General features: G+C 28.9%; 1 protein-coding gene across 4 annotated transcripts in view; it reads right to left on the reverse strand.

The window, feature by feature from the left end:
• Positions 1-7,585, reverse strand: part of LOC107454048 (tubulin monoglutamylase TTLL4) — a 38,159-nt gene extending 30,574 nt beyond the window's left edge. Inside the window, exons 1-5 of one of the 4 annotated variants that reach the window (XM_043044050.2) lie at positions 7,377-7,462; positions 7,239-7,297; positions 4,270-4,902; positions 621-661; positions 320-538 (exon numbers count right to left, since the gene is read on the reverse strand). In XM_043044050.2, coding sequence (XP_042899984.1) covers positions 320-538; positions 621-661; positions 4,270-4,781 — 772 coding nt within the window. In that variant the 5' untranslated portion in view covers positions 4,782-4,902; positions 7,239-7,297; positions 7,377-7,462. Of the gene's footprint in view, positions 1-319; positions 539-620; positions 662-4,269; positions 4,903-7,011; positions 7,298-7,376 lie in introns of those variants that run through there. The other 3 variants (XM_043044049.1, XM_043044047.2, XM_071181003.1) reach the window with 3 other exon arrangements.
• Positions 7,586-18,126: the final 10,541 nt, after the last annotated feature.

The raw sequence follows: 18,126 nt of genomic DNA on the forward strand, positions 1-18,126 counted from the left end.
CATAATTTTTAAAGAACATCATAAAAACCTTTTATATTTCAATAAAATATGACCGTGAGTGGGGATTTTAATACAAATTCAGATATTCGGAACACCAAGAAAGCGGAATTCAATTTAAAAAAATTAAATTTTTTGGCAACTTAAATCCATGACTTTCCAGACTTTTTTTTAGAAAAAAAAAAGTTAAAATCATGACAAATTTTGTTCAATACCGAAATTCATGGCTTTCCAGGTGAGTAGATACCCTGCATATAGATAATTGACCTTATAGTTTGAATTTACACATTTCTTTTTATCTAGGAACAAAATAATCATTTACCAATTTCGTCTTTGGTGGAGAAATACAGCATAGGAGATAAACTTTTAAATAAACTTTGAATAATAGGCGATTTAGCACTTGTTTTGGACTGAGAAGTTTCTTCAAGATTCAAACCATTTAGGTCTTCTGATATTGCAGTTGACTTTGGACATAAGTTATTTAAACTTGCACAGTTATCACTAGATAAATCTTGCGAAGAATCTTTGCATTCATCAACATCTGAAGAAAAATAATAATTCATCAATTACAAAACATTTGACCAATTTATCTTTATAGCAAATATAAAATGTTAATTACTTACCAATTTCCATTAAACTGGTAGTATTTTCATCATAACTATTGCTAAAAATAAATTTAAAATAATTTAAATCATTTGATGTATAATATTTTACACTAAAAATAAATGCACAATAACCAACTCTTGAATTCATATCTTTAGTATCGATAGCAAATATCAAATAAAAAATGTGATTAAAGTTTAGTTTTGTGTGAGTAATTATAAATAATTATAGCTAATGTAACTTAATAAAGCAATAGTTTTTATCATACACTAAAAATATATTTTTTTGACAAAAAAGTACTACATTGACATTCTGACAAAAAGTACTACCGTAAAAAAATCTATTACCAATGGTAGAGTCATTTATTGATCATAGAGCTATTGATGCTAATTAGTGATGTAACGAATAGTGATGGGGCCGAATATTCGGCCAAATTTTAGGCCCAATACTTAATTTTTAAAAATTTCTCTTTTGATTGTAATTAAAGTAATTTTCAAATTTTAAATTAAAAATGAAATAAATATTAACAAAATTGCTTTTTTTTATCTTTGTATATTCAAAAAAATTTTAACAACTTGATGCCAATAACAAGGCAATATGGCTTTTATAAATCTAAATAATTAATAATAGCAAATTTATTTATAGTTATACTTGTAATTTATATGCTATTTTATTTAAGTTAAGAAGTCATTACTTACTACTGTTAAATGTATTCTTAACTATTTTTTTTGTCAGAAAAATTATTAAAACTCAGAAAATTAAGAACTTTTTAAAAGTTTCACTTTTGAAATTTTAATTTTGTAATTAAATAACTTTCAAATTTTAAAATAAAAATGAAATAAATATGAACAAATTTGCTTTTTTAAACTTTGTATATTTTAAAATTTTTTTAACAACTTGATGTAATATTTTAAATATCTTGATGCCAACAATAAGGCTTTCACAAATCTAAATAATTAATAATAGCATATACTTCATTATTCGGGCGAATAACTTCAGTATTCGGCTAGGCCGAATATTCGGCAAAAGGGCCGAATACCGAATAGAGGCCGAATATTCGTTACATCCCTAATGCTAATTGAGTAACTTGCTTACTTATCCTCTCACAGATAAGGCATTTAACATGTCACTCCATCAAATCCTGTCCTTAGCAATAAACACAGCCTGTCCCCAATTTAACTAATTAGTATCTATTAAACACCTAATATCAAGACTACTAGTCTACTAGTAGTACCGTACCTTCAACCACACTTAAATTAAATATCACCAGCATCAAAAATAGTTTTACACGGTTCCCAGAAACAGAAGAGTAAATAGTATCAATATTATCTGTACTCTGATATCCAAATATTTCATAATTGGAGGAATTTAACTCACCAAGTCACAGGTTTCTTTTTCTTTATTTTTCAAGAAAAAGATCCAAAAAAATTTAGTGTACTCTACTGATCAACAAATTCAAAACCATCAATCGACTGATGATAGATATTGAAATTTAGGGTTTTGTTAACTTACAGGGTATCTGCTACATTTTAGATTTTCAAATTCATGACTTTCCATGACTAATTCCAAGAACTTCTCATGACTTATCGAAGTTACTATTTTCTCCGAATAAACAGAATAATAAATTTAAAAAGCATTATAATAACATTCATCGAAATGATAGGTATAACCAAAACTGTTTTACTCTGCATCTTCATATTTATTGATTTAAAATTTATAAAACAGAGAAAAGAAAGAGTTGAAGCAATAAAATAGCTGAAAAAATGATAGCTGAGCAAAAAAAAATTTTTTTTCTGCAGAATTATATTCCAAAGATAATTTTCTTGTTCATCAGAAAGGAAAGAAATACTTCTGATTTTTCTATTCTTATTTTAGAATAAAAAAATTTTGCCAATGACTAGCTTGCTTAAGTTTGTCTTGCTTTTTAAATTTATAAAATAAAAATAACTCTGAAATCACATTAAAACATACTTCACTCAAGAAATATTTTTTCTCTAGAAATACTTTTTCTTTTTTGAAAGAACACCATAATTTTTAAAGAACATGATAAAAACATTTTACATTTTAATAAATATGACTGAGAGGGGACTTTGTTACAAATTCAGATATTCGGAACACCATGATATTGGGGGGGGGCAGAGGAATCCCATNGGGCAGAGGAATCACATTCTAAAAATAAATTTTTTCTGCAACCTAAATCAATGACTTTTTATGATTTTTCAAAAAAGAAAATACAGTGGAGCATCGTTTATACGACGATCACTTATACGACGTTTACATTTATACGACGTTTTAGTGTGGTCCCAATTTATTCCTATTCATTTTAATGTAAAAATATATCGTTTATACGACGCACAGAATCGGTTATACGTCGGTTTTTAGATTTTGTTCACGTTTATTTAATTTTTTATTTTTTCTTGTGTATTTTAAAAAAGGGCGGAATTTGCCAACAAGAATGCTTGGATGACGACCGTAATTTTTACTAGATGACTGAAAAAACTAGACAATGTTATGAAGAGGCAAAAACGAAAAATTTTGATATTCATCAACCAATGTCCAGCACACCCATCGATACTAATTATTTTGGAAAATGTAAAAGCTATCTTTTCTCCTGCAAATTGCACAAGTGCGCTTCAGCCATTAGATTTGGCCGTGATTAGAAATCTAAAATTGCATCATAGAAAGCAGTTCAACTTGCTATTCACAAAGCATTCTAGAGACTAATATCAAGAAAATATAATTAAAGGTAACATACATTCAAATGGCTCACTGCAATTTTTCTTCTTTGGTTATTTGTTTGTTTTGCTTCGTCTAATTTAGAAATTTATGTAAATCAACATGTTAAACATTAAAATTAACTGAAAACAGAGTTAGTTTCAGTTTTAGAAGTAAAAATCGATTATACGACGTTATCGTTTATACGACGTTTTTCGGTGGTCCCTTCGTCGTCGTATAAACGATGCTCCACTGTAGTTAAAATCATGACAAATTTTGTTCAATACCGAAATTCATGACTTTCCAGGTGCACAGATACCCTGCACTTAAAAGATTTTTGTTTACACCTCTTTCGGAAATTATGCAGAGATTCACTGTGTCCCTTAATTTGTTCACAATTCCCTTAATTTGCATTAAGATCGTTTATAAAAGAATCAGCACAAAAAGACACTTCAATGCCCAGTCAAAGACCATTAGAGTTTGCCAGCAATCTTTGGTATATGTGTGTTTTTTTGTAACAAGCAATTAATTTTGTTCTTACTAGCAACTCGTTTTTTGTGAGCTGATGAAATTTGGCCCATGCACTCTAGTGCAGAAGTAGGAAATTACATTACTATAAAAAGTTTGCCCTATAGAACATTGGTTCCAATCTGAAAGACTATTTCAGTGTACTCTATAGCAGAAGAAGAAATAAATTAATAATTAAAAAAACAAGGAATTTCTCAAATCTAGATTTAATTGTGAAAAACCACAAAAATTTATTATCAACTTAGTTAGAAAATAAATTTAAACAGATTTACTGAAAATGAGTGTGATGAGAAAATGTAAATAAATAAATAAATAAAATATTTATACAAAATATATAAATACAATGCTAATTTATCATTTTATTACTTACTGAACTTTTATATATTCAATCATAATTTATAAATAGAGATAACGTAATTTTTTTACCTGACATTATCAAGGCTGTGAGTAGGTGAACTGTTTTTAGAGCTTTCGAACCCAGAATCAGTTGAAAAAGAATTTAAAACTAATGAGTTTTCTTTCTCGTAATTTTGAGCAGAAGCTTCAGAGTCTTTTTCAATTTCAACAGTTATATTTGGCAGAACGGAAGTTGAATCATGAGAAGTGTTAATGAAAGTACAATTGTTAGACTCAAAAGGCACATAGGAGCTGAATTCCATGTTTTGCATATTATCTCTGCGTTTTACACACTCGACTAATATATTACTGGCCTCTCTTTTACGAGAAAGATTTCTTTTGAGCACTTGGTCCACTGAATTCGGTGGCTGATTACACATATTTTCATCTTGAGTTAATGAATTAGTATCCAGAATATCTTTTTTCTCTGTTTTATCTTTTATCTCACTATCAGCAGAGGAAAAATTGAAAGACTTTTCTTTACAAACATCTTGAGCATAAAATGGCAATGGTTCCGACATGCACACCAGTGATTTAGACATTATGACGGACAGTAAAACTTAATAAAGAGAATAAAAACTCATTCTATAAAAATCCAACAAATTGAGTAATATATAAGCCTGATTATGGAAGAAATATAAATTTGATGACATCATATTTGACCTGAAAACAGTAAGAATGAATTAGAAAAATTATCAAATTAAATGTCAAAAAATTAGAATTTAATCAGATAAATGCCATATATTGGTTAAACTATTTAAAAAGACAAAAATTAGAATAAATGGAGCAAATATTTATACATAACTAGCTGGGACAAAATGAAAAGTTAAAAGTGAACTTTTCATAAAATAATACATTTAACTATATTTTATTTAACAATTTTGCATCATATTACATCTTCAGGATAATTTATTTTTAGGCTATTTATGTTACATAATGAAGCTTATCTATTCAACTTAAATTTTCGTTTTAATGTTGCAATTTTATCTGAATTTAAAATTTTATGAGCTTGCAGATACTTTTGGATTGTTTGCGCAGATACTTTTTTTTAAATTTTTAATTATCTTACTATGGTTATTAATCTCTACAGTTCTAACACGTTGATAAGAATTTGCCCTAATCTCAAAATAAGCATAGAGGACATTGTCTAAAGATAGGCTATGAGTGACATAAAAGTCATAAATATGAGTAACTGTTACACAGTGGTTATAAAAATAGCATGGGGAGATTTCCATATTTTGATCTGTGGCAGAATAATTGCCAAGTCCTGGCAATTTCCGCACAGCAGCCTACAAGAAAATAATAAATAAAAAAAACATCACAGTGAGGGACCAACTGAAAATGCAAAGCCATCTCCAGGCACACACCGAAATGTTTCTTTTTTTTAAAGTGCAAGTTCATATTATTTACAAAAAAGCATGATTTCATGCAATGACAATGTCTTCCAAACAAAACAAAAAGTTTGCAACCTATTTTCCAAACAATGGAACTATAAATTGCACAGACTAGGAAATTTTACAAATTATAATTATTTAATAAAAATGTCATTTCCAAATAGTATTGATATGTACATAAATCAAATTTCATAGCATACAGCATTGAGAAATGTTAACATCCATTAAAATTGGCCATTCTCATCATATGAATCTAATAATCAAAATTTGAATTTTTAGGCATAGGGATTATATAAAAAATTCTCTTAAAAAGCAAATGATACATGATTCTCATCATAAGAATCTAATAATCAAAATTTGAATTTTTAGGCATATGGATTATATAAAATTTTCTCTTAAAAAGCAAATGATACATGATTCTCATCATAAGAATCTAATATTCAAAATTTGAATTTTTAGGCATAGGGATTATAAAAAATTTTCTCTTAAAAAGCAAAGATTCATGATTCTCATAATAAGAATATAATAATCAAAATTTGAATTTTTAGGCATGGGGTTTATAAAATTTTCAATTAAAAAAGCAAATGATACATGAGAACACTGGATATATTTCTGTATCATGATCTGTGGCAGAATAATAGCCAAGTCTTGGCAACTTCCGGGCAACGGCCAGCGAGAAGCTTAAAAAAAAACCATCACAGAAAGGTATAACTCAATAGAGCTCCCTCCGTGACACACATCAACATGTTTATTGATTTTTTAAAAAAATTGCAAGTTTAAAATTTATTAGGCACCTTGGCAATTGTAATTTGTGGGACAGTACGTTATGAATTTATGCTTTTAATATAGGGGATATTTCCATATCACGATCTGTTGCGCAAACTACAATAGCCAAGGTGCCAAATAGATTTGAAACTTGCAAATTTTTTAATAAAAACGTGTAGATGTTTGCCCTGGGGTTGCTACGATTTATATATTTCGAGCTGATTTTTCTGGTTTCTCGCAAGTCACTGCCTGGAAGTTGCCAAGACTGGGTGATTATTCTGCCACAGATCAGGAAACAGAAGTCTTCCCATTGACATATATTACTTTTACAAATTCCTTACTTTTGTATATATTGCTTATTTTATTACTATTATTGCTTATTTCAATGCATTAAAAAAAATTCGAAAATTATCAAATTCGCAAAAAATATAAACATACAAATTGAACTAAGTTAATTGCTTACATCTATGACCGAAATATAAATAAATAATATTTCAGACGCATTACACATAAAAAAAATTACAATTACGAGAATATAATGAAAAATTTATAAAGAAATTGACTAAATATGAGTTTTGTTGATATTATATATCGCATATAATATCAACAGAACCTCATTTCATCATTTTACAATATTAATAGCTCAGCAAATATTTCCTCCATAGGTAGAACAAAACTTTTGAGATACGTAGTTGATGACGATTCATTTTAATTTGCAATAGTTAACATATATAATAAATGCTAACAATACGTTAAATATCAGTGTGAATATTTGAGGAGTAAAGAACAACATGAATAATCGCGAACATTAAAACCAACAGTCAAATAATATAGCAAAACCTAAAATTAGCGATATTTAGCCTTGGCACAGTGGCTCTGATTACATCGATCCGGCAACACTATAAAAAAAAAAATTCCATTTTCATTGACATTTATAGAAATAGGTAATTAATAATCATCTCATACACAATTACATACCTCTCAAAGCTTACAAAAGGTTTTATTTCTACAAAAAATCTTTCCTAAACTTAAGACATAAATTAATAACAAGAGTGCGACTTACATTGATGATTGTTTAAATATTCCACGCGCGAAGCAGACCGCCATAGTTAATAATGTTCGAAGTTTAGTTGTACAGTAATTAATCCCTAGGTTAGATATTAGTATATATGTAAGCTACAAGCATACAAGCATAATTTGCAACCACTTTTGTATTACTTTCATCGGGTAAATGAAAATAGAACAGACACAGAGAACTATAGAAACAAAAAGAATTAAATTGCACATAAGTTATCCTAATTTCGTTGTCCCGCAGTAGACTGATCGTTAAGAGATGGTTCCCATCAGATCACCGAAGTCAAGCATCACTGGCTGCAGTCAGTGTGCGGATGGATGACCACTTGGATCAGTCTGCGTAGGGACCGAGGGTGTGCGGTATTGGTCCTCGTTAATCTGTTCTACCGTAAAGTGCTCGACTTCGCGTGCAGGTCGTCGGGCTACCGAAGCAGGGGTGCCATCCCCTCTGCAGAGGATCAAAATTGTGATGGCTTGTCTTCGGATCATCCTCAGGAATGCTTCCCAGACAGTCGCCAATAGCCCATTGTGCAGCTCTGGTGCGACGTAAATGAACTACAACAACAACCTAATTACTTTGCTGCTTAGAGTAGGTAGAAGAGAAAAAAAGATGGCCGCTGACTTGCAAGCAGAGTTTCTACCAAGAGCCACCGTTGTCGTAGTCAGATGTCCCGCGGTGCGAGGGAGGCACATGAGGTCTGAGGGAGCACCATCCACAAAATAATACACTATATGATATGGGTGCGTAACAAGCCAGCTCTTAATAATCAGAATCACGGTCACACCTTAAAATAATATTAAACTTTTAAAATTTATTTTGGTAGGTAGGTGCTTTATTTACTTCACAGAGCTGCACAGTGGGCTATTGGCGACGGTCTTGGAGTATGATCAAAAGACATGCCATCGTAATTTTGATCATTTACAGAGTAAATGGCTCCCCTGCTTCGGTAGCCCGACAACCTGCGAACGAAGTTGAGCACTTTACGGCAGAGCAGTTTAACGAGGACCGATACCATGCACCCTCGGTCCCTACTCAGGCTGATCAAAGTAATCAATCAGCAGCTTACTTAGCGCAGCCAGTGATGCTTGACCTCGGTGTTCTACTGGGAAGCATGTCTAGATCACTGCAAAATTTATTTTGGAAAATAAAAAAATCGGAAATTTTGAATTGGACAAGCCAAATCAAAATCAATGTAGTTTTTCCATCGCTTTTTCGGTAGTTATCACTACGAATTTCCATAGTCTTATAAATCCCAATATTTTTAGCACGACAAAATTAAGATGCGTGAATTTCGGATTTTAGTAATCACTCTTGTGTCCATTTCATACGTAATCCAATTGACTTTTCGACTGTTTTTGAACTTTGTTTCTTTTTCGTTCGTTAAAAAACGGTTTTAAGGTTTAACATTCATGAATTCTATTATAATTCACTGCAGATAAATGTCCTTAAGTTAAAAATATACTAAATTGAATCTTCACTGAATATTAAATCTTATTTTGAGGTATAATGCGTTTGTTTTATTTTGAATAATATACAATATCTTTAATTTGCCTTTATGTTGCTAAATAAAATATCCTTTTTTTTTACTTCAATTAAAGAACATTTCAGTTAATTTATTTTAAATGCTTTTTGTGTTAATATATTATATTTTTGGACAAATATATTACTATGTTGACAGAATGAAAAAAAAATTAACAAAAATTTAGATAAAGCAAAAAAAAAAAAAAAAAAAAAAAAACGAAAATTAGCACCTGTAAGTACTTTTTAACAAGGTTACAAACATTAGCATTTTTTTTACTTGCTCGATTCAAGACAACTTCATTATAAATCTACATTAACTTTTGATAGCTTTTTCAACAGTTACTTTTCCAGGGGTGATTGTGAGCCCAAGTCAAAATTCCAGAAAATTCATTGAGTTAAAAAAAAAAAAAAAAAAAAAGTTTAATAAATATTTAAAGGAATTTAATTTCATGCAAATATATTAATAGTTGACTGATATATTATACTGATATATAAATATATTACTGGAAAAAAAACTGAGTCTGAAACAGTGATGTTTACAAAAAAATTATAAATTGCCATCAGCGTGTATAAATACTTTGGGCATTAATTATAGACAAATTAGGGGGCTTACAATGGGAAAAATAGGGTTTCTTTGACAAACTGCAGAAATTGCTTAAAAAAGCTGCATTGTTACGTAAATAAAATATTTTTTTACTTGGCATAGTTGCTTTTATTTTTGTAAGAGCGTATTTAATAAAATCGTATTTAATAAAATTAGGAAATTTCTCTTCATATACTGTAATACATTGCCCCACATATCCTCGTAATATTAACTTATAATTTTGAAACTAGATCACATATTATAACATAATAAACTACCAAAACAAAAGAAATAATTATAGATAAATTAGGGGGAGCACAATGGAGCCTAACAGCTCATAATCGAACTCAGTATGTGCACATGTGATCCCGCAAGCATTTCATCAAGCATGTAAAATGATTGGCGCTTTCGTATGATACGGAAAGACGAAATGCATTATGCTTGAATAATTTGTGAAAACGTTGAATAGAACAATGTGAAAATCACGCTTTTGCATAATACGTGGCGAAAATCAACATGGTAAAGAAAAAAAATTCTCATTTTCGAAAAGGGAAAACTGAGCACTTTTTAAAAACACCCAATAAAAAAAGCACCTTTAAGGGCTTTTAAAAAACAAAAATAATTACCTTCAAGCACTTTTTAAAAACGCTACGCATCCTGTAACTATTATAAAATAAATTCATTTTTATAAACTCATAACTAAACGCCTAAAACAATTTGAAGCAAATTTTACCAAGTTTGAATATCAGTTCATATGATGTAATTATTAAGTTTTGAGCATATACTATTTAGTTTCACAAAAAGACAAGAGATAGAATTTTTGCAAGGAAAAAAAGTTTTTTTTGAATTTCAGAGGTCCCATGTATAATATAAAGCAAAATACCCTATAGAGCTGTGGTGGTAGGCCACAGGGCCCAAGTCCAAGAGATCGTGGGTTCTACCCCCACCGGCCGAAGACTCCCCGTGTAGTAAATGGTAACTGATGCACATTAAATCTGTCGAGTCACAAAGTCCTCCATGTTCCCATTACAAAACATACCTTTGGGCATGTTGATCCCGGAGAGTTTCCTTGTCTTCTGAATTTGTTCAAACTTACAAGGTTACGGAGTTGAACATTAGTAGTCGTAAACACAAAATTGGATCGGCTGTTCAACGACGGTTATAAAATAAAAATATAAAATATAGAGCCGTGGTGGAAAGTCAGACTTAATGGTACCATCAGGAATTAAGATGACTTTTGATGGAATATAAGTTGAGACAACAATATATGTTGGCCCCCGGTTAATTTTTTTGTTGGGCTATCAAAAACTATCATCAAACCATGTTGGTTCTTGATGGATTTTTTTTGTTGGACCATCGGAAAATACCATCAAACATGGTAAAGAAAAAAAAAATTCTCATTTTCGAAAAGGGAACATTGAGCACTTTTTAAAAAAACCCAATAAAAAAAGCACCTTTAAGGGCTTTCAAAAACGCTACGCACCCAGTAAATATTATAACACCCAGTAACCATTATAAAATAAATTCATTTTTATAAACTCATAACTAAATGCCTAAAACAATTTTAAGCAAATTTGATCCAGTTTGAATATATTTTATCAGTTCATATGATGTGATTATTTAATATTGAGTATATACTATTTAGTTTCACAAAAAGACAAGGGATAGAATTTTGACAAAAAAAAATTATTTTTGAGTTTGAGAGGCCCCATGTATAATATAAATCAAAATACCCTATAGAGCTGTGGTGATAGGGCACAGGACCCATGTCCAAGAGATCGTGGGTTCTATCCCCGCCGATCGAAGACTTCCCGTGTAGTAAATGGTAACTGATGCACGTTAAATCTGTCGAGTCATAAAGTCCTCCATGTTCCCATTACAAAACATACCTTTGGGCATGTTGATCCAGGAGAGTTTTCTTGTCTTCTGGATTTGTTGAAAATTACAAGGTTACGGAGTTGAATATTAGTAGTCGCAAACACAAAATTGGGTCGGTTGCTCAACGACGGTTATAAAATAAAAACATAAAGCCGTGGTGGATGGTCAGACTTAATGGTACCATCGGGAATTAATATGGTTTTTGATGCAATATAAGTTGAGACCAACAATATATGTTGGCCCCTGGTTAATTTTTTTTGTTGGGCTATCAAAAACTACCATCAAACCATGTTGGTTCTTGATGGATTTTTTTTGTTGGACCATCGGAAAATACCATCAAACCATGGTGGTTTTGTTCATGTTGGTCCAATTCCTAATATGAGGTGATGGTCAGTCTTGTTGGTACCATCATAAAATATGATGGTTTTTGATGGAAGTTCATGATGGTTACCGTCTTATTCATGTTGTCATTACTCATTCATCAAAGAAAAACCATCATAAATTTTGTCTTGGGGGGGGATAGAGCGGTTCGTCTTCCATTGAGGTGAACTGGGTTTAAATCCCAGCGATGGCTGGTCGATACGAATACCAAATCCGGCTTGCACTGACCACAGTGCTGACATAAACTATCCTCAGTGGTAGATGGATCCTAAGTTAGAGCCCCTTGTCGTCAGGCTAACCGTGAGATGTTTTTCTCTTCATTTAGTGCAAATGCATATTAATTCCATTAAAATTCTTCCAAGAAGGCAAATTTTACCCAATACTTGATCCAGGAGTTCCCTTGTCTTCTGGATTAGGTTCAAAATTACTAAGATGAACATTAATAATCATAAATCCTAAATTGAGTTGGCTGCTCAACGACGGTTATAAATTACAATATGAATTAATTTCCAGCAAAAAGCTGGAAAAAGATTAGTTTTGGAGTTTGAAGAACAAATTTTCAGAAACTACATAAGGAAAAATAGATCCTGTTGTAAATTATTAAAAAAAATCTTTTCAGAACAGATTATTTAAAAAAAAAAAAAATATTGAAGAATTTATAGCTACAGGTTTTATTGCTTGCATTTTTTTAAATAAAAAAGTTAGTACAGGTCATCTTGGTAAAAAATCAGAGTGAAAAATATGAAGAAATCAATAATTTTTAGAACATTCTCCGCATATGAGTTAGTCAAAGAAAAAATATATGTAAACAAAGCAAATATTCAGAATTTCAAGTCATTGTATCTATAAAAAAAGAATTTTATATTTTGCCCATTGAAACTTAGGTTGAAATCAGTCTGCAGTTCATTAGAAGAAAGTTTTAGCTCATTTTGATGAAATCCATTTTGGAAGAAGAGGAACAGTGGAAGAAGAGGAGGTAATTTCATAAAATTTTTTCATAACTTAAAAATACTTTCTAACGATACATTCCTTTAAATGCAATTTGTTTTAACCAATATATATATGTAACAGAAAAAGCTTCAACTAAACTTTTTCTGTTATTTTTTTTCTGTAAATCTTTTTCTTAATTTATTATTCAAAATGAAACGCTCTTTCTCACACTTTAATATTGACATCCTGTCTTTTAATATATTTTTAGTTCAAGTATGCATTAATTAATCTTTTAAATGTTATCCCTCAAACTAACTCGTGGGAAAGACTTTTTCCCTGGACCTATTTAATAGACCAATTATAATTACTAAGGTTTTTCCCTATTCCATAAAACGATACCTTTTAAGGATTTACTTTGCAAGACTTCCACAAACTTTAATTCCCCAAATTTTAGCAATTTTGTGTAATTTGAATGATTGTCCTCTCTCAAATAAATATTGTGCCTTCTTTCCAGGCCTAAGACCTGGTTTTATCCTTCTTCTCAGCAGTGGCGTTATTTATAGATACCATTTTTAAAATCCCCCAACTTTCGAGAAAAATGTAAAATTTTAAAATTTAAATTTTGTTAAAAATTTTTGAAATCCGAAGTCGATCAATCATGACAAATATTAGTAAAAAAATATTCTATTTAAAGAAAAAATTCAATTAGTTTTTTTAGATAATTGTTTTTAAAGGAAAAAACGGCATAAAATTCATAAGTTTTGAGTGAATGGTGATAAAGATATAAACGATAATAAATGTTTAGAAATTATTTTTTAGAGGGGGAGGAAGAACAAGTTGATATGGGTATTGTGAGGTCTTTTGGATAAGTGTACCTTAAGATTAGTTTTAAAATTAATATTTTCTTTTAAATTCTTTAATCTTATGTTAAATATAATTGCAAAAATAATTTAAAAAAATGGAAATCAATATTGTTTTTTTTTTTAAATTAATGAAAAAAGATAAAAATATATTATAAGAAAACTCTGTATATATAAATCATATATATTTAAATAAATATACTTAATATACTGTATATTCAAATTAATATTCATAAATCATATCAAACAACTTTCAACAACTGCTCTTCATTCATTTAATGTTTGTTAACGAAGTTAGTAAACATGTTACTACCTAATACCACAAATACAAATTCTAAATTTTGTCATAGTTACAAAACCCTTTGTATTTCACAAATTTGTGTTTCGAATTTTTCACACCTTTTTTTCTCTATCATCTTCCAACAATTGTTTCTATCTTACTTAATGTTAGTTAAAACATTTTATAGGAAACTAATAAGCATGTTCAGTTTATGTTTACAAACTTTAAAATTATTATTCTTTGAAAAATTTTCTTCAAATTTACGTTAAATATGTCTCAAATACAAAACTTACATTTATAATATCATAGCTGCCAACATGGATAGGAAAAGATTATAAAGCTGATTTTACAAAATAATAAAAATTTCATGATAATTGCTGCATAATGTACTAAATATTTTACGCGTAGGGATTTTTATAGTCATCGAAATAAAAAAATAACCCAACTTTTCCAGTTATGATTGATACTAAATATACTTAAAATGTGATGTATTATGCTTATTCATAATTTTGAATAGTATTAGGCATTTCATTCATCAACGATAGTTAAACTATTTTTTAATTAATTTAAAAAGGGAGGTCTGAATAAAAATAAACTGAACATTTTAGAACAAAAAAAAACAAATTTTTTTTTTAAAACTGATTTCTATAAATAAGGCTTGTTTCATTGTGTATTAGTTATCTTCAAAAATGTACAAAAACCAGGAGAATTTTTATTAAAACAATAGATTCAGAGAAACTGGCAAAATCCAATAGTCAACTGGGAAATCAAGTAGAGTTGGCAGCTATGTAATATGTAAAACAATATCCTTCAAATTAATTATGATGAAACATAAAATAGAAGAAAAATGCATAAATATTTTATCATAAGAACACCCTTTAATTTTTATGAATTGTAATAATTGTAACCTTTTAACAGTTGTTACAAATTTCACCACTTTCAACTTGAAAATATTTAAAATGAAACCATAAAACATCAATATAACATAAAATGTAAGAAAGCAAAAGACAACTCATATTTTCTATTCATGATTACGAACAGTTAAAAATAAACAAATATAGTCCAAGAAATTATGTTTAATAAGTTGTATGATGAGTTTTTTTCAACAGCTAATTAAAAGCATCAACAATTATATAAATATATTTTTATGATTTACTGTAAAAAATCGGAAAAAAAGACTAGTACAGAGTCATTTTGATTAATTAAAAAAAAAATCTACATGAAGTAATAAAAAATGTAAACAAAACATTCATGCATAGCAACTACATTTATGTATCAGATTCAAAAGAAATAATTAAAATGGGTGATTTCACATTAGGTTAGATTTATTACATAAAGTAGATGCATAACATGAAATTATATGGACTGCATGCAATGAGACATTTGAAAGATAACAGCAATATTTTCCATAAAGTCATTTCTAATTTAGTACAAAACAGTTTTACTTTGCAATTAAATAAACATAAAAATATTAATTAAATAAGCATAAAAACATTAACAAAATATACACGGGGTGCTACAATTAATTCAATAAGGTCCACCTTAATGAATTTTGAATTAGCAACTCTATCCGGGTGAAATTTATGTGAAAGTCAAATATTAAAAGAGCAAATTATTTTTGGGAGAAAAAAAAATTAAATTTAAAAAAACAAACAATGATATTTAAAAAAAACAAAAACAATGTAATTTTACTTCTCTATTAAATGCTCAAAGATTGTCTGAAATACTAACAAAATTTTCTTGTCTTATCCTGATGATTTAAAGATAAAAGATTTTTTACGATTTAATTAAAATAGCTTTTTAACTATTAACAAACAGTCTATTCTGTAGAGTTTTGAATTTTATTTAACGTAATTTATCTCCATTTAAATCAGGAAAACTATCCTTTCAGGATATCACATAGGATTTAAACTCATGCCAATTTTCACGTCCACTCCAGGGCCTAATACTATGGACTTCTTCTTCAGAAGTAAATCTCACTAAAGTTTGTAGTAAAAATCAATTAGTTAAAAAATAAGAAAATTGCATATTTTATTGATGATACTGGTGCTAATTTCTTCAACTACAATATATGAACCTCATTTTTGGAATGCACTAGGGCAGGGGTGGCGAACCTTTATACACTAACGTGCCATTTTCTCAAAAAATTGCTTAATGAGGTCATAGACGTGCCGTCAAATGATTTTGACTTCGTGATTATTGAGAAAATAATAATACTAAATATTATCGACTCAAAACTCTTTATTCACATTGAAAAAAAAAACATTTTGCAATGTCTCAGTTATACAAGTAATTCAACTTAAAGTAACATCAATGTGACTTCTGTTGTTGCAGATTAGATGACCAATAACTTATATTAGGTTGTAAGATGTTAGTTTAAGCAGGATTGTCGATTTTTTTTGCTAGTTACTTATTGTTAGCTTGTTTTTTTCGGTTATTAATTGTTTTTTAGTATTAATTTTTTTATTATTTTGTTTGTTTTTTGTGAATTTTAATTTAATTGTTATATATGCTTCATAGCGTAATAACATTTGTTTAATAACAATTAATAGTGTAACAACAATTGTGATCGGTGAGTGCCCAAAATATTGTGTCACGCGTGCCATAGATGGCACGCGTGCCATTGGTTCGCCATCCCTGCACTAGGGCTAATGTATGCAATTTGTTAGTTTAGAATAAGATTTTAAATTGTGGTAAATATAAATAACATAGTGAATTTGTCAGTTTGCATTGCGAGACAACAATGATAAACTTTAAGAAGAATGTTCGTCAATTTTTTTTCTTTTCATATCTCACACCAAAAGTTAATTCTCATTATCAATACACAGGTGAGTTTCATTTTTTAATATTACTTTAATCGGTTCCCTTACCAATTTTTTTGAAAAAAAAAGAAGCAAAAAATCAACACATTTTTTTATTTCATTAATAAATACAAGGAACTAAAATACACAAGTTCTAAGTTGAAACTTTAATTTTTTTTAATGCGCAAAAAATATTTAATTTACCATCGGTTTACTATCCCAAATTATCTTAGGCAAATGAAAAAAGTTAAATATTATTCTTTGTATATGTTCACATCTTAATAATCTGAAAAATCATCTGCATTACTTTCACTTTTGCTCGCGAACGCCATTTTTTTAAAACTATTTTTCTATGTAAATTCCTCAACCATCGTATATACAAATGTACAAAACATGTCTGCAGCCCCACAAATAGCAAACTTCCCAAACAAACATTGCAACCTTCCAATCACAGCAGATTATTATTATTTTTTGTTTTGCTTCCGGCTGAATAAAAACGTGATAAAACAAAACGTATTGACGAATTCTGCTATGCCGGAGTTTACTCAGGTAAATAAATATTTGCAATATATACATACCCGTGTTAACTCGGGATAATCGAGGAAGTAGTTAAAATAGCAATTATATGCTTATTTTGTTTTGCACTGCTTAAGAAATTATTTTTCTTTCAACAAACTTAAAATTAAACTCATAAAAAAAATGGTATATTTCATTAATGGTATAGACACATTAAATACTTTATATAACTAATTTCTTAAAGTAATTGGCAGAAAAAAAAACAAATTTTGATTTATTTTTCTCAATATGCAATACTGAGAATAACATATTCATTTTAATATTTATAGAATAGAATATATATATTAAGCATAAAATGCTAACTTCAATATTATAGAATTTAGCCTTTTATGCTTAATTCTAAATGCAAGTTTCTTAGCCACATTTGTTTAATTTTGAATGGTCAGTTTACATTTAATTGCTTTTTTAAAAATTTTCATTTACAAAGAATAAATCTACTTCTTGTGCATACAGGATAACTTAAATACATGACAAATTTGACAAGTTTCAATATATAATGAATTTTCAAATTAAAATCTAATTGTACAAGTTGCAAATCACTAAATTTATTTTTATATAAGTTCTATGTAAAAAAAATTATTTGCTTCATATTTTATAAAGGAAATATTTTAATACGTAAATTGGGTTACACTCATTATACTTTTCAATTAAACAATTTCATCTAGTAATACCTAGTCTTATAAACACACAAATATATATATATACATAATTTTTAAATTGTAAATAAAGTTTGATTAGTGTTAAAAATTAAGGATAAATTTGTAAGATCATGCCCAAATATCAGAATTTTATTGATACAAGCAACATTTCACAGGATGACGATCAATTTTATCCATTAATATT

The sequence above is a fragment of the Parasteatoda tepidariorum genome, chromosome 5, assembly GCF_043381705.1.
Source record: "Parasteatoda tepidariorum isolate YZ-2023 chromosome 5, CAS_Ptep_4.0, whole genome shotgun sequence".
Taxonomy (NCBI): domain Eukaryota; kingdom Metazoa; phylum Arthropoda; class Arachnida; order Araneae; family Theridiidae; genus Parasteatoda; species Parasteatoda tepidariorum.